The sequence below is a fragment of the Python bivittatus genome, unplaced genomic scaffold (assembly GCF_059951505.1).
Source record: "Python bivittatus isolate LINGU-HERP-01145 unplaced genomic scaffold, Pbiv_v1 ctg000390_np1212, whole genome shotgun sequence".
NCBI classification, from domain to species: domain Eukaryota; kingdom Metazoa; phylum Chordata; class Lepidosauria; order Squamata; family Pythonidae; genus Python; species Python bivittatus.
In genome coordinates this window covers 1,953,151-1,975,584 of record NW_028277070.1, presented here as the reverse complement: position 1 = coordinate 1,975,584, position 22,434 = coordinate 1,953,151, and the positions used below count along the sequence as shown (strand labels likewise).

The window sequence follows — 22,434 nt, the reverse complement described above, 5'->3', positions numbered from 1 at the left end:
GAAACCGTGGAATCAGAAAATTTCCGGAACCGAAAGTTTTTCTGTTTTGGCTTATTTATTCAATTTATGATCCAGGGAGCAGGGACCTGAGGAAGAATGCCATGTTAAGTCTACATGCCGGATAAATACCTCCAAGAGTCTTTTCAGACTACCAAAACCATTTGAACCAATTTGGGGAAAACACAGAAAGTACATTTGAGCAGACTAATCTTGCTCAAGGCTCACTGGCCAGAAAGAAATATCATTTGGGGAAAGCTGCCGGTCGGCTAAAATCAAGCAGAATCATAACATCCTTGAAATTAAAAGAGGCAGTAGGGAAGTCCATATACAGCCCTGTTTGCTCTATACTTCTTACAAGCAACATTAATGGCACAATTTTACCTAGAATGGGTCAGTTTCATTCCCATCAGCTTCACTGGAAGGAAGGAGAATGACAACCAAGCCACAACAGAGTGCATAGTATGGTATAATCCAGGTCTCCAATCACGGTTAGTCCTGGGGATTCTAGGAATTCATATCCATGTATCTTGAGGGACGGAGAAAGGGTGGAGGCACTAGTGTGATGAAGGGTTGGGGGCTGAACAAGAGTCGGGGGAACTACATTCAAGTCCACCTTTGGGCATGAAAGATCTATTGGATCACTTCGAGACAGTCATGATCTTCCCTCTTTCCTGCCAATCTTGCAATATTATGGGGGGGGGGGAGTTTCCTGGAGGATGAATATAATACATAAATGCAATCATCACCCCCAATCCATGCATGTCTCCCAAAGCTGCACTTATCTGGCTGGCTTTGCACAAAGCAGCCGCTGACACACATCTGGGCATCAGAACCCGCCACTTTCCCTTCTGGATCAGAATTGTTCTGACTGCCTTGCAAGGGGACCATGAGCCAAACGTCCAACTCTAGCTTTTTCTATATTTTTCCCTTCTCCTGTCCTATTTAATAAATAAATAAATAAATAAATAAATAAATAAATAAATAAATAGGAAGAGATAAGGAATACACAGGCATTCACACATGGGCACACTTAACTGATCGCTACATTAAGCCGTTTTCCAGGTTTTCACACTACACTGGACTCTAAATCAGTGTTTCTCAACCTTGGCAGCTTTAAGATATGTGCAGTTCAACTCCCAGCATGCTGGCTGGGGAATTCTGGGAGTTGAAGTCCACACATCTTAAAGTTGTCAAGGCCGAGAAACACTGCTCTGAACTCATCAAAAGAGTTGAGCGCATCTATCACATGAAGCCACAAGTGACTAGCCAGGGCTAAAACCAGTCAAAGTTCAGCCTGTTGCATGAATGCACCTAAACCCTGTGGGTAGTTAAGCTCAGGTGAGCCTGTTTGTGGCCCCTGACAGATTTCAAGAACATGCCACTGAAATTCAGCAGCAAACTGGCATGATTCGGAGCTTTCAAAATGTCACACTGGGGATAATGCTGTCAAACGAAATGGTCCCATCCCGTCCTTAACTCCCAGAAGGTCCACAATATGGCCCCAAGCTTGGGGCACGTCCCTCCTGGGGATGCGAACTACTGTCGTAGCGCATCGGCCAGTTAGGAGACTGAGCCGAATTCTGCCCTCCCTGGTTCAACCCCAACTAAGCAAACTGCATGATGGCATAGCAGTTGAATTGGAAAGCAGCAAATAGCCCGTTTTCCATTCTGGTTTTGTAAACTGGAAACGGTGGCTGCTTCAGTTTGCAAGTCACCCTCAACCACGGGGAGCCACATGGATAGGATTTCCCACTAAGCAGGCTGGCATGCCTGGCACAAAACTCTTTCCGGGGCAGAGCCCTCTGGGTGGAGTGGGTGCCCAGGTCAGCCTGGCAAGGCTTCAAGTCTTAGCTCAACCCCTCAAATCTTTAGTGAACTTCCTTCTAAACATTATTTCTCAAATGCAGAAGCACCACACAAGTGGGAGTTCCAGAGGAAGAGGTGATCTCCCTAAGCTTGGAAAATGGGACTTCAGCAGTCACCAAAGTGATTACCGATGTTTAATTTGTAATGTGACAGGAAGGGAAACTGTTAAATATGTGTTTGGGCTTTTATATTTATATTGTGTCCATTTAAATTTCAATGAATGGGAATGGAATGAAATGAAATGAACCTTAATTTTGTCTTGGCCCCTCTCACTTTCTGGCATGGCACCAGGCCAGAAGGAATCATGTGCCCTGGGTCCATTTTGTTCGCATCTTGTTAACAGGCACAACTATCCTACTTCTTTTTCATTAAAGAAAGTTTAAGTTAAAGAAATTCTTAATTTGTATCTGTGACAGCAATAAAACTATTGTTGTTTATACAAAAACTTCGATATAGGCACTCTTAATCTTGCCAAGAAAACTGCAGGGACGTGTCCAGGCAGTCACCAGGAGTCAACACTGACTCGGAGGCGCACACATACCAGGCAATGTTTGGCCAAGAAAAATTCCTGACAGCCATTGGGGGCCTCCATGGAGGAAATGCTACTTGTGCCCCAATGATTCTTGATTAGTAGGCGGAGGAGGCTTCTGGTGACTTTCCTCCTATGTGGCGTCCAGTCTCCTTTCCTTGCAGCGTAGCATCCTAAATCGCCCATGATGCTTGTGAGCAGCACAAGATTGGCTCTGGTCAAGCTCAGTCTGTGCCAGCTGCACGGAGGTGGGCGTGCGGTTTTCTTTGCAACAGCCCTGAAGCAATTTGCCACTGGCTTCTTCTGGGGCTCAAGGGAGGTCAGCTGGGCCCTGCCCCTGGCCAGATTGCAAGAAGCACGAGGGAAAGCGATCTGGCCATGGTGGCATAGCTGCCGGCAGACTGTTGAGCACCGTTGTGCCCTTTGCACAGCGTACTGTGTGTGATTGCTAGTGTGCGCGGAAAGTGCCACCATCACCCGGAGTTTATTGGCTGACTCCACACGCAGGGGAGCTGAAAGCCCAATCCCCGATCAGACCAGGGTGATTAGAGTGAATCCTGGGGGCAGGGAGGTTGTTCCCTCCCATTTGTGGATTTTTTGGGTCTGCGTTCCCCCCACCCCGAGGTCTGGAGCAGCTGAGATATAGCTTCCATTCGCTCTCACACAACTGAGTATAGAATGGCCCTGTTCCAGCAGCCTCAAGGCTAGATCCAGAAAACTCCTTTATTGGAATGTGTTTTTTACAAATCCAAGCTTTACTGGAATGCTTTTTGAGATCAGCGTACCTGTAAATATTACCCCTTCGTAGCCATGTCAGACACCTGCTGATACTGTGTACATTTTAAGGGGAATATAATAACGGAGGATAAAACTATTTGTGCCCCCTTTTTAGCATGCCCCAATGAGCCCTATTAGGCACGCATGGTTGCTTCCTACAGATAATCACCTTTTCCTTTTTTAAAAAAAAAGTTAATTATAACTTTAGTGCTATCCAATTTGAGTAGGCTTTGTATCCGTTCATTAAGCTGCTAATTAATTTTCTGGAGAAAAATGATATTTTTTAAATGGCAAATTTTCCGCGGAAAAATACAAGAATGAAGAATTTTCTGCCCCACTTCACTGGGATTCCCTAAGGCTCCGGATGAGCTTCTGTCCGAGATAGCCTTTGAATCCGGGACTCCCTAACCCTGGTGCCTGGTTTTATTCTTTCGCTCTTTCTCTTGGTGCCTGTGGGCCCCTCCGAGGATAAAAGGGGATGGGTGCCTGCATTGATGGCCTTACAACCTTAGTATCAGCAGCTTGGGGTGGGGGCTAGGAACAGCAAAAGGCATATTTGGGCTTTGACGCATTTTAGGGATCGACCCATCCAGGGAATATTGCCCTCTTGGGAATACACTGACACATCTGTTCGTGATGTTGTGCTTCCATCTAAAGCAGTGTTCCTCAACCTTGGCCACTTGAAGATGTGTGGACTTCAACTCCCAGAATTCCCCAGCCAGCAAAGCCACACATCTTCAAGTGGCCGAGGGTGAGGAACACTGGTCTAAAGGCACGACTTCAGGGTTGTGTGTTCCTTCACCCAATCACTCTGGGCCCAGAAAAAACAGAGGCTGGGAGTCTAGCCCGCCCTTTCCTGACATCCTAGCTTTCCAGATGCAGGGATTGTATCTGCATAGGTAGGAGCACCCAGTTCTGCAAGATCTTACCTGCAATCTGGCAACCCCCCCCCACCGGCATTTCATAAATAATCCCCATTTATGGAAACCCCCCAAAGGCAACTCTGCCCATTTCACTTTCTCCCTCATCTGATCTTTTGGTTAACCCCCATGCCAGCCCATAGTTCTTTCTGTCCAGTTTATGGAAATACACATACATTTTGTTCATTAATTTGTTAGATTGCTATCCTGCTTTTCTTCTACACACTCCCTCTTCCAGGTTTCCCCTACAACAACCCTGTGAGGTAGGTAGGGCTGAGAGACAATGACTTGTCCCAAGTCACTTGGCTGAGCGGGGACTTGAACCTGGATCTCTCCAATCCCCGTCTAGCATCCTTAACCCCAGCACCTGACAGCCAGTGCAGTGCAGGGGTGAAGGCGTTGGGCCCAGGTGAGGCCTAAGCCTCTGGGGCTGGTGGGGGGCAGAGGATCAGGAGCTGGGCTGGCATCAGGAAACGCGGGTTCGGATCCCCCCCAGCACAGAAGCTCCCTGGGGGCTTTGGGCCAGTTGCTCTCTCGCAGCCCATCCTGCCTTGCAGGGCTGTTGTGCTGAGGACAAACAGGAGGCGGGAGCACTGCAGATGCACTGCCTTGAGCTTCTGTACAAAAGGCAGGACCAAGATCTAACACATAAACCCCCAAATGCCACTCCTGGCATTTAAAGAGAACCAAATCAAGCACACTCACGCCCTGGGGTCTGCACCAACCAAGTTCAAAAGGACCGGGGCAGATTCCCAGCGTGGGGAGGGCTGAGAGCGTCTACCTGCCCCTGCAAGGAGGCCACCCTTATGGCTGGACTCGCTGGCCACGCTGGGCTCAAGGACAGCCAGGGGTTGGTGGCTCCGTGTTGTTGTGGGAACCCGGCCAACGTCTTCCGTGTTCTGCGGACCAGGCCGTCACGCTGGGCCATTACAGGGTTTATTGATTTGGGCACAGCATCTTACACGAACACAGCCAGCCTGTTTTGTTAACCCAGGTAAAGAGTTCGGCGCGTTGTGGGAACTCAGCCAACAAGGACAACGTTTTCAAAAGGGACAGGCAGGGATTCAAAGTCAGCGCTCCAACCCCCCTGCCTCGATGGCCCGTCTGCCTGTTTCCTTCTGACAACCAAATTTCCTTTCTAGTCCTGCAGACTGAGGTCCCAGAATCAGAGAACCCTCGGCCACTTTACCAGAAGAGCTTGGCACGCCTTTGGCACAACAAAACTACCTCCAAGCCTTCACCCCCACTTCCTCCTTTACCAGGAAGGAAATGGGATACGGGCACCTTCCTCAACCTGGTGCCCTCTGGGAGCATGGCAAACGGGAATTCTGCCATGTGCCATCCGCAAACATCAGGAGGACACCAGCTTAGAGAGGTGGCCTTGGCCCCAACAGCGGCAGGATGAGGCGAGGTTAGGGGTGCCCGGGCAGTGCAAGCGATGCAGAAGGGGCATGGGACAGGTCTTGGTTACTGCCATGTAGCGAAAAGTGGACACACATGTCCAGGGAACAGGGTATTAAAAAGCAATAGATAAATCTACCATAAATAAGAAATATACTACTTAAACAATTATTGATATTATTATTGTTAATGACCAATTGTTGATATTAGTTAAATAACAAAGAAATAAATTATAAATATAATCTTTAGAACTTAATTCTACTATAGGCCGATTGCTCATGCTCCCAAGACTCATAAAACATTGCAAGTCAAGGAATTATTTCAATGTTAGTCGTCAGCTGCCTGATTTAATATGTTAAAATATCTGAAAATTAAAACTTTCTAATTTTTTGGAAAAACTTTCCAAATATCCTCGAAGCACTGATATTTAAAAGTGGGGGGACTTTAAAAGGAACTCAAGAGAAGTCTTGAAGAATCCTTTGACTGAAAACCGTTTTGCTCAGATGGGATCTCTATTTTTTAATTCTGTCATCAAAGCAGTTTCAACCTATCACTTTCGTGAACACAAGTGTCTTTTTGTGGAGAAATACGTGGATATTTAATTTTTCATATTTCTCTTGGAAGATTACTAACGTAATGACTGATTAAAGTCCACGTGCGGTTTTTTCCAACAGTAGCGTCCATACTGGTTTTTATCTTTTCTTATTGCACTGTTATTTTTTCCTCTTTGACGTTCTGTCAATGTTGTGTTTGTTTTAATAAAGAGCAAAAAAAGAAAAGAAGCCGGGAAGAGGAAAGGCTATTGCATGCTGGAAAAGCTACGTCCCTCACCTCGAAAGCGACTGCGTGGGGGTCTCCTCCCCTTCAGCGCCAAAGGCAGAACATCTCCCCCAGTATTCTTGGCTTCTAACTGGGACCCACTCAATATTTCTGGCAGCTGACCAGAAAAGTGACCCTTCTTGTTTGCACGACAAACGGACTGGTCTACGGTTGTTCCAGCAGTTCAGTATTTCTCAAGGGATTTGCCTTATGCTGTAGAAACCACCTGGACTAGCAGCCAGAACGACACCCAGTGGCAATGAGTTCCGTCGGTGAGCGATGTGCTCCGTGAAAGGGCCTGTGGCTCTCTCAACGTTGTCGTTACATGTTCTCTTTCAGCATTTCATGACTGATCTACCGTGAAAGGAGGGGGTAAACCCCCTTTGAACTGAATTTGTTACCCTTTCCCCCACCCTCCTCCTCTTCGTTTTATTGTATTGAAAAGATCTCACCACCTCAGTGGTCCTCATAAAGAAGATGACCCGCTCCCCACTTTTTCCTGTTGGACTTTCCCCACATTTCCTAACAGGCGGTCCGGCACTTATTCACCAGCGTGCCCAACAGATCCGTTTGCACGGTGACAAGTGTAAAACACCCAGGTGAACAGGAGCCTGATGGGAGATAACAGTGCAAACAATTATCCCCCATTTTTTCTCCAGTCTCGCCAGTGCCAGGCAGCTCCTGCCAAGATGATGCCTGGGTTCGCTTTCTAACAACTAAAGTGCCCCAGCCAGATGGCAGACCCACCAGGATCACCGTGGCTGGAGGGACAGGTTGCTGCTTCAACCACCCTCCTGCACCCGCCGCTGCTGTGGGGAAACTGAGGCTGGAACCAGGACAAGGGGCCAGAGGAGACTCCCCTCCCTCAAAACCTTCACATCCTGCCTTCCTTCCAGAGAGTTCAACATGGCAGCAAACACGAAAAGGGAGAAACACGGAGGCGTGCCAGGAAAACCAGCACCTGAATATTAGATTCTAGGTTAATTTGAAGGCACACCAGGCCCCTTATAGCCTGGACCAGATTAGGACCGAAAACGAATTGAGAGCAGGACTGCAGTTCCTGGAATTCTGGGGACTGCTGTGCCAAGACTTCTGGAACAACGAGTTTTAGGGCCAGCGGTGGCAAAGAAACCCCCTCAAGCCTTAAGAGAGGTTGGTAGCCCATCCTGTAACTCAGCATTCCTCAATCTTGGCAGCTTGAAGATGGGTGGACTTCAACTCCCAGAATTCCCCAGCCAGCTATGCTGGCTGGGGAATTCTGGGAGTTGAAGTCCACCCATCTTCAAGCTGCCAAGGTTGAGGAGCGCTGCTGTAACTGACTCCCTTCTGCTGGGAATTTCTCTGCCGGGGGTAGGGGGTTTCAAGGCAGCGTCCACAACTGTGCATCGCACATAAAAAGAGGTGGGGCTTTGACTGCATGGTCACGGCCACCATCTTGACTTTTTTGACTCCCCTGATGATATCCCTGATTTCAAGGGATCTTGGAAAACTTTCCTCCACAGAGACATTCTGACGGCATTTAGGGCCGCTTTAGCATTGGTTTCATCCGTTATTTTATACTGATTTTGTGGTGATTTTTAATACTGCTGGTGCCACCGTGAGTGCCTTTGACTCTCTTCTTTAATATCATGAACAGAAATGAGCAGCTTAACATCAGAAGTTCCACTGGGAGTGGAAAATTTCCTTCTGTCACAGCCCAGCCTATCCCACAGGGTGGTTGTTGCTGGGACAAAAATTGGAGGAATGAGAAACACACAAACATTTTGAACTCCTGAAGGAAAGGCAGGACATCCATTGAACAGAAAGTTAAATAAGGGTTTCTGGGCCCATATCAGAATACAAGCAGGACAGCCTTGCAATGGAACAGGATTTTAACACAATTTACAAATGTGTTAAAATTTACATCTCCCCCACCCCAGAATATTCTTAAGTCCGGGGTCTAAAACTGCCTAACTACACCGCCATCCTCCTCTCCATGAAATCAGATAGAGAGAAGGTGACCAAAGTCAACTGTAAAATTGGAAGGGAACCTTGGGGTCATCAAGACCAACCCCCTGCTCGCTTTAGGAATCCAAATTAAAACATTCCCATAGATGGCTGCTAGTAAAGAAGTGTGGTCCAGGAACTTAGAGCTGACTTTGGGGAAGGAAGGGAGAAGCATGAAAAAGGAACCCAAAACAGCCCCACCTGGATCTTGTTGGGCATCAGAGGGGGCCGGGAGAAACGTGAATCGGCTTCAAGATCCTGTTAGTATATCCTGCAACAATAAAGTAGTGTCCCTGGCCTCCCTTGAAGGGCTGGTAGCAGCCGCGACTTCCCAAGGGCCCTGGCATCCCTTTGAAACTGCTCTTTCAGTTAAAAGGGGCCGGGGGGTTTTAGCCACACACAGTCCAAACCTGCCTTCCGGTAACTTACCGCCATTATTCTGCATCCTGCACTCTGCAATGATAGAGGAGCATCACGCTTCAGACCCAACCCGCATTTATATCCCCCAGAACGGCCCGCTTTTAGTCCAGCCTTCCTTGACTCGTCTAGAGTGGCTCAGACAACTTATAAATTGAACAAGCAAACTAAGCCCAGCTCACTTCAGACGGCCTCCCGTTTGCCACGACAGCACGGCCATCCGGTTCCTTTCCTGAGCTATACTGCCCGTGGACGTGGAGGTCCTGACGTTCCTCCTAAAGCCCAGCTGGCACCATCCGGTCATCAGCCGAGGACCCATCTGCCTTTGCTCCACCTGCCTCCAGGCCATCTAATCAACGCTCAAGTCCACCGTCACCATATTTAACTCACTGGCATCATACTGAACTGGGCAGAAATTGCCATCCGGCACCCACAGCTCACATCAGCGGTCTGGACATTCTTGGCCTTGTAGTCCAAGATATCCAGTGGGCTTCAGACTGGGGAAAGCGGAGCCCCCTCACCACATCAGTATGACCACTGGAGTGGGCAGCAGGGCACACGTTGGCAGATTCCTAGGGCAGCTGAGGCATGAGTTGCTTCATTCTAAGCCCGAAGGCCCCACTTCCCCCGGTGCCTGAGAAGAAAAACAAAATCCTCCAACTCTTCCAAACTCCCCAGCATTTGAAATGTTAGAGTCAAGCCAAGGTATCTATTAAACTTACATTTCCATAAACAAAGCCCAGCATGCAGTTATCTCACTTACAAATAAAGAGTGTTCTCAAAAAAGCACATCCTTCCCCGAAGAAGAAACTCTTTTGCATGCTCACGGGGGAGGGAATCGCCCAGGCCTGCAGCCCCTGGGGACCGTTCATGCGAATTTCCCCATCGCAGAAGCCTCAGCAGCAGACGGAGAGCATGTCTGAATGCCCCGTAACAAGCGGAACATGGAAGCCAGTTCCCTGCAGGTTCGGTTCATGTGTTCTGCTGAGACAGCTGCATGTGTGAACCAGCATCAGCTTAATAAGGAAACTTCAAGTTGGTCCAGTGAAAGGTTGGGCACCAAGGTGGGAAGAGAAATGTTTCCTGCCTAAAACTCTGGAAGGCCAGTACAGCACCGCATGGCACTCCATGGTCTTCCCCAGCTCCGGGGAGACCAGAACAGGCTACAATTCCCCAGGTGCTGAGTCAATAAAGTGGCACTTGAGAGATGTCCTGTGGGGCACTTTTTGCAAGTTTAGCAAAAGCCTGGTATTAATCTGCGGAAGGAATGGAGCTGGGTAAGTTAAAGCCAAGCCTATTGGTCCGTTAGCAGAGACAGGACCGATCCAGAAAGTCCCAGAAGGTCCGAGCATTTCTAGAGGCCCCGATCCAGGAGATCACCTAGTCCTCACTGCCTAATGGCGCAGCTTCTTCTCAGCTGACTTCTTTCGGGTCATGTCCAGAGATGAAAGTGGCCAAGACAACTGTGTGCAGGCTACTGCTGCACATGCCCACTGTACCTCACAAACTATGTCACCAGGTTGTGCCAAAGGGGCTTCTTGTAGCACAGCCACACTTATCAGACAGGCCTTGAAGCGGGTGCCGTGAGCACTTTTACCCCAGTTTCTCCTGGTGCCACACACATGGCACCAGTGACCATTTTGTTCTACTGGTTTTCCCGGCCCTTCAGGAGCCAGCAAAGCAGCCACCCAGAGCTCGCCCCGAGGTCCCGTCATCCTCCAATCTGCAGGTAAATAAATAAGCAAGGAAGGAGCCGAAGGGACCGTCTGTGGCGAGGAGGAGGGCTGAGATGCCATTAAAAGCTGCAAAGGAGAGACAGCCGGGTTCTTCCAATACTCAAGCAAAAGAGAGCGGCTGCTTTTTCCTGAAGCTCCCAGGAGATTGTGCCCCATAAGAAATAAGCCTCGGCGGCAGGGGGAGGGGGACATGCCATATAGATCTTCCCCCCAAAGTCCGGAGGGGACAGAGCAAGAGGAAGGAGGTGCAAACTTGCTTAAGCTCCAAACAAAGAGAAAGAGGTCCTTCTGGGCCCAAGTTTTGCCCACCACTCCTCGCTTCCTCCCCTCCACCCAGCCAGCCAGACGCATCAGGGGACTTCCAGGGCAGGCCCACTCCCATCCCTTCTGTCTCGCCTGAGACCCCTTCTGTTCTCCCTGGGTCCGCTTCACCCCTCCCCCCACCTGCTCCGCCTCACAGGGAGGCCCCCGGCCCCGTTTTTCAAAGGCGAGGGAGGGAGCGCGCTGGGCGAGCTGCGGAGAAGAATAGGGATCAGCCAACGCGACTTTCGTCTGCAGGATCCCCAAGAATGTTCCTGAGATTAGGCGAGCTGCACAGGCCACCATCAATACCACTGGAAGGAGACCATCTTCGCCAACAGCCATGATAGGCTTTCATTAGCCAAGCCCCACAGCAAAGTCCAGGGGAGGGGAACGCCTCCTGTGCTGGAAAAAAGCTCCAAAGGGGCCAGGTGCATTGCAGGGACCACCCAGAGCTTGCTTGCTGACCCCAGTGGCACCCAGTCCCAGCTTGAGCAGTTGCGGAAAAGCTAAACTGGGAAGCCAGATTTAATCCAAGAAAGTGCCTAACTTTTAGGATAACATTTTTATTGCGCTCAGGTTTATTCGACACTGAAAGAATACGCTGAACAAGGTCACCAGTTCCTGGATTCCGTGAAGAGAACAATCTACTCTCTCACAGGCTGCTCAAGGAAACTGTATTTTCTTTTGTTGTTGCTTTACTTTAGATAGGGAATTTGATTTGACCAGAAATGGGCGCGAGGGAGATGGAACTGGACGTGAGCCCCATCAAAAGAGGGGGAGCTGCTCAACTCTCCTTCATTTTATGGGAATCGTGCAAGAGAATTTTTGGGAGCCTTGTTCCTTAACAGTCATTCGCTGGAGAGAGAACATTTTAAAAACAAACGCATTGTTCCCTTTCCTAGCCCAAACCTTGAACTCAGAGATTTCAGCCAAGTATCTAAAAGTATCCACGAGAGATGCCTGCCCACCCCATAAAAATGCAGGCAAGGCACCTACACAGAATTACACCGAGGCTGATTTCACACGCTATGCCAAAATGTAGCGATGCGAGAACTGAGCCACTGAGATTTGCAAACCGTAGTCAATGGCTCAGGCCACTATGGCTTGCTCAACAACTGTAGTTCAAACAAATCTGGTTTAATGGAATGGCGATCCCAGTTATACGCACATATTCACACACCTGAGTTACAAACAAGAATACAAAAACAGAAGCCCACAATTAATCAAGGAAGGACCGGCCCTGCTCTCTCTTGGGAGATGTGGGTTGAAATCCCTACTCAGCCACCTTAGTATCAGTAGTTTTTTGATTTACCATGTGCTTATAACTAAGCACAGTACAGTGAATAAAACAACAGCTGATACAGTAATATAGTAAAACCATTTATAACCTCATCACATCACATCACATCAAAAGCCTCTAAAGTGAGGGTCCCGACCTATAACAATCCTTGAACTTCCAGATCTTCTTAGACATCGAGACATTTTAGGGTACTGGGATGGCAAACCCCAAGTTAAGAATCCAAATAAAATTTGGCATGAATGGATCTGGGCCAATTTTTCAGGCACCTTGGATCTCAAAACCACGGGGGGGGGGGGCTGAACTGGGCCCCGTCCTCTGCTATTAATACCCATGAAGTGGATCCTGCTCCTTGCCCTCCCAACCGGCATCGCTGCTTTAGGCAGATTAAGCTTAGCAGCCGTTGCCCACCTCCTAAGGGTATGGATTCTGCTCACTAAACCTGCAAAGAGGCTTGAGGGGAGGATGGAGACGTGGAGGATGGGCTGTTATCAAAAAAGCTCTTAAAGGTGGCAGATCTTCGTGTCCTCCCTCTCACTTTGTGGAGGGCATCTCTCGCACCCAAACTGACATAGAGGCACAGAAGAATGCAGACTGGCAGCCAGCGCACCCCATGGCCAATCTGGCAAGGATGACAGGAGTGGTACCCCCATACCGCTGGTGTTTGGGGACGCCTGGCACTGACGGACTGCCCCTTTCGGGATGGGAGCAAAGTTGGGATACAAGATTCCCAATGACGCTGAATGAGAAGGTTTGTTGGGACCACCGAGAGGCAGCGTGCAGCCTGGCGAGAGAGCCAAGCCCCTGGAACACCTGGTGGCCATCCAACATTCGAAGTAGATGCTCAGAACTCCATTGCCACAACAGCCACCCCTTTATCTGAGCCCTGAATGTGCTGGGAAGACCACTTTCTGTGGAACAGATAAAGATGCGCCTCAGCACAATTGACTGTCTCTGGGGAAAAGCCCCTTGAGATCTCCTTCCCATCCTTTCGGGTTATGCGGGGGAAGAGGACACATTTGAAGTACCTCAACTTGGGTGCCCAAGGGAAGGCCTACAGGTCACACTTTGTGGCTGTGGTGGCCCGCCAAAGGAACAGTATCCCCAAAACATAGCCCAGACCCAGTCCCACCCATGAGCCGAGCCACTCCCTCCCCCTGAAAAATGGAAGGCCTAGCACAGGTCACAGGCCTCTGAGCCTCCTAGGTGGCCTGTGCCTGGCCCCGTAACCGCCGAGCCTCAGTGGGGTGCCCTTTTCAATTACAGCACCCTCCCTTGAGTGGGCATCCTGAAAACGGGTGAGACTACAACTCCCAGGATTCCTAGTCAGGATGGGAAATCCAAGAAGCCAAGTCTCCTGCTTCTGCAAAGCCAGCCAGGCTTGCTCAAGCAACTCCTCCTCAATTCAACTTCCCTCACGCAACCAAGAGAAAGTTTTGCCTCACGCGGCCAGTCTCCAACCCAACAGCCGGTCCGATCAATGCCTTCATTACCGGTCAATAGTTGCCGAGCCCAACTGCGGACCAAATGCCGGACCCAGCGGATGCTTCCAGCCCCACACAAAGCGCTTGAGACAGAGAGAAGCCAACTCACCGTTTTGGAGTCCAGCTCGTGCCTGGATTGGGCCAGGACCTTGTCCACCCCGGCCTGGTCCATGAATGTGACGAACCCGAACCCCCTGCGCAGGGATAAAGGGGCCAGAAGGGAAGCAGCCAGAGAAAGGGAGAAACCTGGTTAGGAAGAAGCCAGCAGGGGGGCAGCAGGCTCCCTCCACCGGGAGTGCCCGGGAGGAGGCACAGGGCGGTGGGGCACCTCACCTGGATCGCTTTGTCAGCGGGTCCCTCATGACCAGGCACTCCTTCACCTCGCCAAACTGGCTGAAATACTCCCGCAAGCCTTCTGCAAGTAGAACACAAGGCCACCCATGGGGGTCCGGGGCGGAGGCAGCGGGCCGGCTGCCCGATGGGCGATGCCGCTGCCACCCCGCCCGCCGACACGGGGCAGCGGGGAGGGGGCGCGGGGAGAGCCCTCCCGGCGACGGGAGCCTCTCCGGAGCACCGCTCCCCCGGCTCGGCCGCGCGAACCCCCGCCCCAGGGGCAGCGGCGGGCGGCGGGCCTCTCCCCGCACCCGACCACAAAGCCCGGGAGGCACCGGGGAGCAGGCGGCGGGCTGGTTCGCAGCCCCCTCCCATTCCAGGCGACGGCGGGAGGGAGGGTTTGGGGGAGGAGCTGGAAAGTTTGGGGCGGCAGGTGCCGCCGGGCAAGACCCGGACCCGGACCCCCTCCCCCGTCCGCGGCGCTCACCTTGCGTCGTTTGCCAGCTCAGTCCCCCGATGAACATTTTGCTAGCAAGGGAAGAAAGAGAACACGGAGGTGAACGAGTCGCCGGGCGAAGGCAGCACAAAGTAGTAGCCACGAGCCCTTTCCGAGGGACGCCCCGCTCCAAGGCGAGGCAGGGCCGGGGGCGCCGCGCAGGGAGGCTCAGGAAGCCGCCGCCGCCGCCGCCGCCGCCGCGCTCGCCGAGCCCCGGAACTCCTCCGGCCCCGGCGACGGGGGGTGCGGCTCCGGAGCGCTCGGGCCGCCGGATGGGGGGCGCAGGAGGCGGCCAGGGGCGCCCCGAGATGCGGCGGGGGCGGGCTGCCAGCCTACCCTGCTAGCCAAGAAGGAGGCGCTGCCGGCGGCGGCGGCGGCGCGCGGGGCGAGAGGAGCGAAGAGGAGCGCAGCGCGGGGAACGGCCATGTTGGCGGCTCCCCCCGGCCGGCCGGGCGCTTGCCCCAGCCACGAGCTCCCGGGCATCGGGGGAGGCGGGGACGCCGGCGGCTCCCCGAGCGGAGGGAGGCGGCGGGCGAGCGGAGGCCGGCCAGGCCGAGTACCAGGGATCGTGAGGAGAGTCCGGAGAGGCGAGGCCGGGCTGGCTGGCTTCGGTCTCCATTCGGACTACTTCTCCCTGCGAGGAGCAGCGCCACACTCCCGGGGCAGCTGAGCGTTGGAAAAGGGGCCGGACGGCCAGGCCATGCTGCCCCCTCCCCCGACCCCTCTCAGCCGGGCGGGGAGGGGAAGGGAGGGACGGGCCCGGCGGGGACAACCTGCCCGGCTCCTCCCACCCCCGGCAGGCGGGTGGCCGGCGTGAGCATAAAAGCCGGCCCGCCGGCGAGCGCGCAGAAGGTGGCTGCGCCCAGGCGAGGCGGGTGGCGCGGCGCGCGAGGCGGCCATGCGCCCTGGGCGCACGGGGTCGCGGGCAGCCGGCTGCCTTTCTGGCCGGCGGCCGGCGCTAGCCCCGCCGGAGCGGCCGGCAGGCCGCCGCCCCCCCGCTTCCCGTCCCTGTCACCCGCGCGGGAGAAGGCTCTGGTCCTTGGGTGCGCCGGGAGACAAAGGCGCCCGCCGAGGGGCCTCCCCTCGCCGCTGGCTTCTCCCTCCCACCGCCGCCTCCTCTTGGAAGCGGGGGCTGGAAGGAGCGCGGTCGGGCCGGACTGGGCCGGGCCTGCAGCTAGGGCTCCAATTCGGGATGCGCGGCTGGGGATGCTCGGCAAAGCTTCGCCAGAAGGCCGCTTCCCCGGCTTTGTTCTCTACCTGCGGGACGAGGCCTCCATGGTCAAGGGCGCCGGGAGGGGGACTCCCTCCTCTTCCCGGGCCTGCCCGGCACTTCATTACTATGGCTCTGTGAACGGGGCGGGGGGGAGGAGCCCGCGCCGCGAAGGGTTAAAGCCCATCCAGCCGGCAACAAGGACCAGCATGTGACTTGGCGAGCGGAGGGTGAAGGGCTCCGGTGGGGAGAAGAGGCAGCCTGGCCCCGCCATCTCCCCCGCCGCTTCCCACCTAAGGGCCCCCCTCGGAGCCGCGCAGGCCTGCCCCATCCCCAGGCTCGCCCAGCAAGGCCTGCGCCGCACAGTCCGTGGCAGGCATCTGGCCCGAGGCCAGGCGTCGCCCCGGCGAGCGGAGGCTGCCCGGAGGACGCCCGGGTGACAGGCTGGCGGCGGGCGGTCTCCCAGGCGAACCGCTGCGAAAGGCGAACGGGGGAGCTGCTTGACGCGCAGGAAGTCGGCAACGGACCTGCCGCCCTGACCCGCGATGTGCTCCGGGCCGCCGGGAGACGGAGGACCCCCCTTCCGCCCGCGAACTCTCGGCTTGATCGGCTGCTCTTGCAGGGAGATCGAGCCGGAGGGTCTGCGCACAGGAGGCCGCCACCTCCACCAGCGGAGGTCAGATCAGCTGGAAAGGCACCACTGGTGTCCTTGGGAGGGCGGAGCCGCGGAGTCTGGCACGGTCCCCATCCCAGAGGTTCCGTGGGCTGGAGGCGGCTCGGCAGATGGAGAGGGCATCGCTTCTTCCCTCATGTTCCTTTTCCCACACGTGCCAATCTAGGAGGGAGGAAGAGAGAGGCTGCTGAGGGTCTTTTGCCCGGTCCTGCTAAAGCCTTCCGTCCCCAGACTCCGAACGCGGACCAGGCTACGGAGGGCAGCAGCCTGAGAAGGAGGCCTGTGTGACAGCCTTGGGCAGAGCGGTCAGCTGCCTCTCCCTACAGATCCCCTTTTCCCCTCCTCTGAATTAGTCTCAGAGTCCCTAACCCTGGGACTGCTCCCCTCAAGTGCCACAGCACGAGGCACGACGCCACAGAGTGGGTAAGAAGCTCCCTTGGCTGGATTTGCACAGCGCACTAAGCCCAAACCTACTACGCTTTGCCAATCACAGTGGCTGACTTCAGAGGTCACACCAAGCTGAGGCCAAACGAACCGGACAACAGAACTGCCTGCTGGGCAAACCCAGCCAGGGGGTGTCCAGAGGATGCCCACCTGGCGTTCCTCCGCTAGCCAAGCCCTGAAAGGCAGCGCCACGAGCCGCTGTCCGAGAGGCACCACTTCCGCCCAGACTTAGATCCAAGGGCAACGTTCTGGGGCTGCAGATGTGGAATCTGAGGAAGCCTCTTTGGGCCTCTTCGGGGGGCCCACTGGCATCCGCACCACCTTAGCCAGCCAGACAGGAATGCTCCTTTTTTTACACAGGCGGGCACGAATTCTTCAAGAGAGGCAACTGATCCAGGAGCTCTAAGCATTTCTACTTGCTCTCCACCAAAGTGTTAAACTGCAGGCCTCAGAAAAACATGTTGGAGCCCCAGTAACTACCACATAACTTTGATCCACCTGCCTTGGCCCTTAGAGGGAAGCTCTAGCCCCGATGGGCTATGTATTACAAGGGAACTGCAGCCTGAGTTCAGAGGCTCCTGTTCCCTGCGTGCTTTACAGCACTTCCCTCAGAGGTCATATTTGCTTGGGGTGTCCACACTTTTTGAGTGAAAGGCGCTACTGCACAGCCAGTTGCCTGGTTCAAACTTGGATCACCCCATTCTGCAATCTGGTATTCTCATTACCTGTCTGGATTATGCAGAACTTTGCTAAAGCAACAAGTCCCTTTACTGCAAGGTGAGTGACCTGCTCAGTAGTGACATGAACATTTTCCAGAAAATTGTGCAAAGAAGGATTAGAGTAACTGGTCACATTTCAGAATCCATGTAGGGTTCCTTCTCAGTGGCACAGCTATTACTGGGCACCAAAAGGCCTGGGGTTCAGCCCTCGGCATCGCCAGAGAGAGCTGAGAAAGTCTTCTAGTGCCAGAAGCTTTGGAGACCTGCCAACAGAGCAGCAAGTAGACCTGAGGAATTAAAATCTGATATGGGATACAGCATATGAGGACTTCAGTATCACAAAACGCTTCAAGTGATGAAGGAGGAAAGGATTTGATTCACCTATCTACCAAGCCATCCCTAGGTTTTATCTAAAATCTTGAAGTTCTTCCTTAGTCCAAACATCTGAGGAATGTTGAGAGAAGTTTTGATAAGACTAGGAGACTTTCTCTGGTCTTTCAGACATTCCTCATCAGGATGAGAAGTTTCAAGGAGCCGTCCTTTCCCATATTCCGAAATACACACAGAAAAAACCCTCTGTGCTAGGGATTCCTCAGCCAGTCTCAAAAGACATTCCTCTGCTCACCTTAATCTTCCAGAGATGGTTCACAATTCCGAGATTGTTGCTGCTAGAGTGTTGGCTGAGGGCAACCTTGAGCAAATGGATGCCTCCAAGTGTGTCTGTCTTCAACTTCTAAAATCCCCAGCTGGTATGGTGCTAGATGTTGAAGCCCAAGATGGCTGAAGGAGATTAGATGGACAAGCCTGCCCTGAAGCAGCAACTCAAAACTTAGCAGGTATGATAGAACCACACTGAGAGGCGGTATTTCTGTATAGCAGAAATGAGCAGAAATGGCCCCCAAAGATCTAGTTTGATCAAAGCAGTTGGCCTAAGCAGACTTTGGGTTGGAGCCAAAAGTGTTCTTCTACCATCCAGCATTCATATACTAGCCCTTGTCCACCCCTTTCTTGGTATGGACTGGGAGGGGTGACAGACTGAGCGCCCATTCCCCTCACAGAGTGAACCTTAATTCCCCCCCCCCCCCGCCAAAGTTGTTGCTCTAGCCACTGCCTGGCCCCTTAACTTTGCTGGTGGCAGCAGATGCCTGGATGTACGCCTTGACCAGAATTGGGCGGTGTGTAGCCCTATAGATGTTCCAGAGGTGCCACAATCCTTTGCTGTGAGCCATGGTGGCTGGGGCTGATGGGAAGGCCATCAACTTATGCTCTTGCAACATCCTGCTCTCAGTGGATGCAGGAAGAGCTATGTCTTTTCCAGGGAGGAGGAAGACCACAAGCCCAGTTCTGGCCAGCTCAGGCCGTCTGCTCCATACTGAGCTCAGCGTGGGGAGGGGGAGTTTTTCAGAGCAAGACCTTGTGAAACCTCCCAAGGCATTATCAGGCTTGGGGCGGATGCTCTGCAGTGCAGACATCTTGGCAAGACAGGATGGCTCTGATCACACAATACAGGTAGACCTTGTTTAGCAACCACAATTGGGACTGGCAGCTCAGTTGTTAAAGCAAAGCAGTCGCTAAGTGAAACCGTGACTGTGCTTATGATCTTACTTCAGCTTTCCTTCACTTTACAAACTGTGAAGGTTGTAAATGTCAGGATTGGTCACAAAATTACTTTTTCATCACTGTTGTAACTGTGAATGGTTGCTAAATGAGGCAGCCACTAAATAAGGACTACCTGTATGCTAAATGGAACCAGATTAACGAAAAGCCAATGTATTTTGCCTCACTCACATGAATCATCTTATGATGGCCCAGTTCACCCAATGTGCTAAGATAAAGGCAGTGATGGGGTTCCCGAACACACTAAAACACAAGCTACACAACTCCATTTTAGCCTAAACTACTGTGTTGTGGGAACCCAACTGGTAACCACTGGGGCTGTGATGTCCTCAGCTGGTAGAAGCTTCCAGCACATTTCTTGGGGACCTCTGGCATTTGTTCCCAGCCAGGTAGATCAGGAATGAGCTCCCAGATAGAGAAGCCTGTGCTTGAGGTGGCTGTTATGGTCCATCAAGTCAGTTTTGGCTCCTGGGTCCATTTCCCAGCTTCTCATCCAGGGAAACTCTCTCACTACAGATATTTATTTAGGAACCTAGGATTAATAGAAATCCAGAGTCTATGATCACTGTCAAAAACCATGCCAACCCACTATTTGGTCACTCTCTCCAACTTCCATTTATCTTCTACAAATAATCCTATCAGAGGTTGAATTAAGTGCAGGGATCATTTCTGGTAAGCAATTTCATTTGAATAAGTGTTGATAACATCTATACAGATCTAAAAAGCTTTATGAATATCCATCATTCTTGCTTTGACACACATAGATTCTCCCCAAAGGAAAATGCTACTTGATAGGAGGAGGCACAACACAAGCACCCATTTTGTGATTCCTGTACCATCAGAGCACCCATGGAGTGGGTGGGGTCAGAATTGTCAGCCCTTTTTGGAGTTGATTTCCAAGGCAGAGTATAAAGATGGGTGGCGCTGATTCAGTCCAATCCAGTCCAGTTGCCAGTGCTGTCTCCTTCCGCCTCCCCTCCCGCCAGAAAGAAAGGAAGGGCTCAAGACCATCTTGGGAAGGTTGAAGTTTTGCAGGTGGATGTTTTGCACTGGCAATGCCAGCGGTGGCAGCCATTTTATGCAAATGCACATGACATATGCTAAAAGTTCAAAATGTGCCCACTCGTCCTTAAAGGCTGGGGACTCCTGCTTCACTCCTTGCTCAGAGACACTTCAGAAGCCTTCATCTCTTGAAGTCAATAGACTTGGCTGATGAGACAAATCAAACAGCGTTACTAGATTAATAGATTGTGAAAATACTGTGGACACAGTGGATCTTGACCTCAATGAACATTCAACAATGATTTTTGAATGGGGATGATTATCAAATTGCAGATGTCATGATACTACAAGAAAGAGAAGATTCAGAAAGATCTCGACAGGTTTCAGCAGTGAACCAAAACAAATAGGGAGAAGTGTAAAGTCTTGACTCTGGGGAGAAAGAAACATAAGGCTAGGATGGGGGAGACCTGGCTTGGCAGTAGGACCTGGATGTCCTTGCTGATCACAAATTAAACATGAGCCATGCAGCTGTTATAAAGGCAAATGCTATTTTGGTACGTATTAGCAGGAGGGTACAGTCCAGATCACAGAAACTAGTTCTCCATTCTACTCTGGAGGAGGTGCAGAAGACAACTCTCAACGCGTTGAAGGCTCTAGAAACCAAATCTGGCACAGACTGGATGAAGGAAGTGGGTTTGTTTAGCTTGCAGAAGAGAAGGCTGGGAGAGGCAGGACAGCAAGTCTTCAGTCCTCTACAGGGTTGCCATAAGGAGGACGGAGTGGGCTTCTTCTCTGCCACCCCAGAGCGCAGGGTCAGAGTGAAGAGATTGAAACTGCGGGGCAGCAGATTCAGGTTAGATACAAGGAGGACTTTCCTGCAGGGAGCAGCTGCCAACCCGTTGAATAGGCTGCCCCTTGAAGGGCTTGATCCCTCAGAGGAGGTATTCAAAGAAGCCAGATAACCGTCTGTCTGAACTGCTTTAGCAGATCCTGCCCTGACTCATGGTTGGACTCACAACCTCTATGGCTCTATGAAATAGTCTGTCAATTACAAGAAACTCAGTATAGGTTCCTTTTTTTCAAAGATGGAAGCAACTGGGAGGAAAGGATCCATTTTACTTTTTAAAGCTACATTTTATTATTTTAAAAAAGGATGAGGTCCAAAAGAGATCCTATGTATTACTGAACCTTGATTACAACCAACTTCACAACCCACTTTTGCTGGCTGGGGAATTCTGGGAGTTGAAGTCCACATATCTTCAAGTTGCCAAAGTTTGAAAAACACTGAACTAAACTGACCAAGTCAGTGTTGTACACTAGGCCATAAACCATGGTTTACAATTCACAGGAGTTGGGTTCACTCCAAAGCCACCTACAAACCACTTTTGTGTAGCCCAGACATATTTAAGAATCTTCCCTATGTCCTTTTGTGGAACTTTTCAGGCTGTATGTCAGAACAGGAACTGGAAAATACAGAAATGGGCATGTAACTCAGTCCTGCCAATTGCATTTTGACTGTCCAGCTGCCATATTGACTTTTTTGACCACCCCTGCAGGCGCTCCTTTGCACATACCCCCATCAGCCCGTTTTTCTCTTGAGGGTAGAGGGAGAGGGAATGGGAGGGTCTCAAAATGCCCCTAGCCTGCTTGCCATCATTTGGAGGAACGGAAGGGTTCCTGTTGTCCCTTGGTGGCCATTGCAAACCAAAAGGCGCCCTTGTAGCCTGAGGAATCAGGGCTGCAAATCTCCTGGTTCTCGGGCATTTGGGGGGCCTGCAGCCCAGTACATCTGGGGGAGCTGGGGGGTGGCATGTTGGTATTCTGCCTCGAGTCCCCAAACGTCTGTTGCCTGCTGGGGCCGTGATCCCGTTGCAAGCAGAGGCTGGTATGGATGAAGAACCCACCCTCGGCCGCCCCCCTTAACTGCCTCCAACGTGGGACCCCCGCAGCCTCTCGGGGTCAGATATTTTGTCCAAGCTCCGAGTAGAACGCTCCTCTCCCTGGTGGGACAGAGGCCATTTTCCACAGGCGGCATCAAATTCTCTTCCCTGATGAGAAGCAGGAGGTCTGCGAGGAGGATGGCCGGAGCCAAAGGTCAGCGCGTTCCACCAGCCCGAGAGGAGGAGGCAGAGGCTGCCGGGCACAAAGGGCACCGTGTTTCCTCCGAGAGGGGACCAGGAGGATTCCAGGTGTGGCGGCCGAGCACGGCCGAATGGCAGCCAGAAGCAGCCCAGCTCCCATCGCCTTGGCCTGAAGCCCCGGCTGGCTGGGGAAGATGGGAGCTGCAATCCAATGCTAGGGAGACACCAGGCTGAGGAAGCCAGAGGTAGCTCTGGGTCCTGCGGGCATACCTTCCGCGGCAGCCAACGCTTTGCATGTCGGTCTCGCGTTCCCTCTGAAATATC

The 22,434-nt window shown here is 52.4% G+C and overlaps 1 protein-coding gene across 5 annotated transcripts in view; it reads right to left on the bottom strand.

The window, feature by feature from the left end:
- Window positions 1–21,501, bottom strand: part of MSI1 (musashi RNA binding protein 1) — a 65,331-nt gene extending 43,830 nt beyond the window's left edge. The window contains exons 1-4 of one of the 5 annotated variants that reach the window (XM_088143824.1): window positions 16,102–21,501; window positions 14,356–14,396; window positions 13,869–13,950; window positions 13,645–13,729 (exon numbers count right to left, since the gene is read on the bottom strand). In XM_088143824.1, coding sequence (XP_087999950.1) covers window positions 13,645–13,729; window positions 13,869–13,950; window positions 14,356–14,392 — 204 coding nt within the window. In that variant the 5' untranslated portion in view covers window positions 14,393–14,396; window positions 16,102–21,501. Of the gene's footprint in view, window positions 1–13,644; window positions 13,730–13,868; window positions 13,951–14,355; window positions 14,397–14,700; window positions 14,905–14,924; window positions 15,344–15,621; window positions 16,070–16,101 lie in introns of those variants that run through there. The other 4 variants (XM_088143823.1, XM_088143820.1, XM_088143821.1 and 1 more) reach the window with 4 other exon arrangements.
- Window positions 21,502–22,434: the final 933 nt, after the last annotated feature.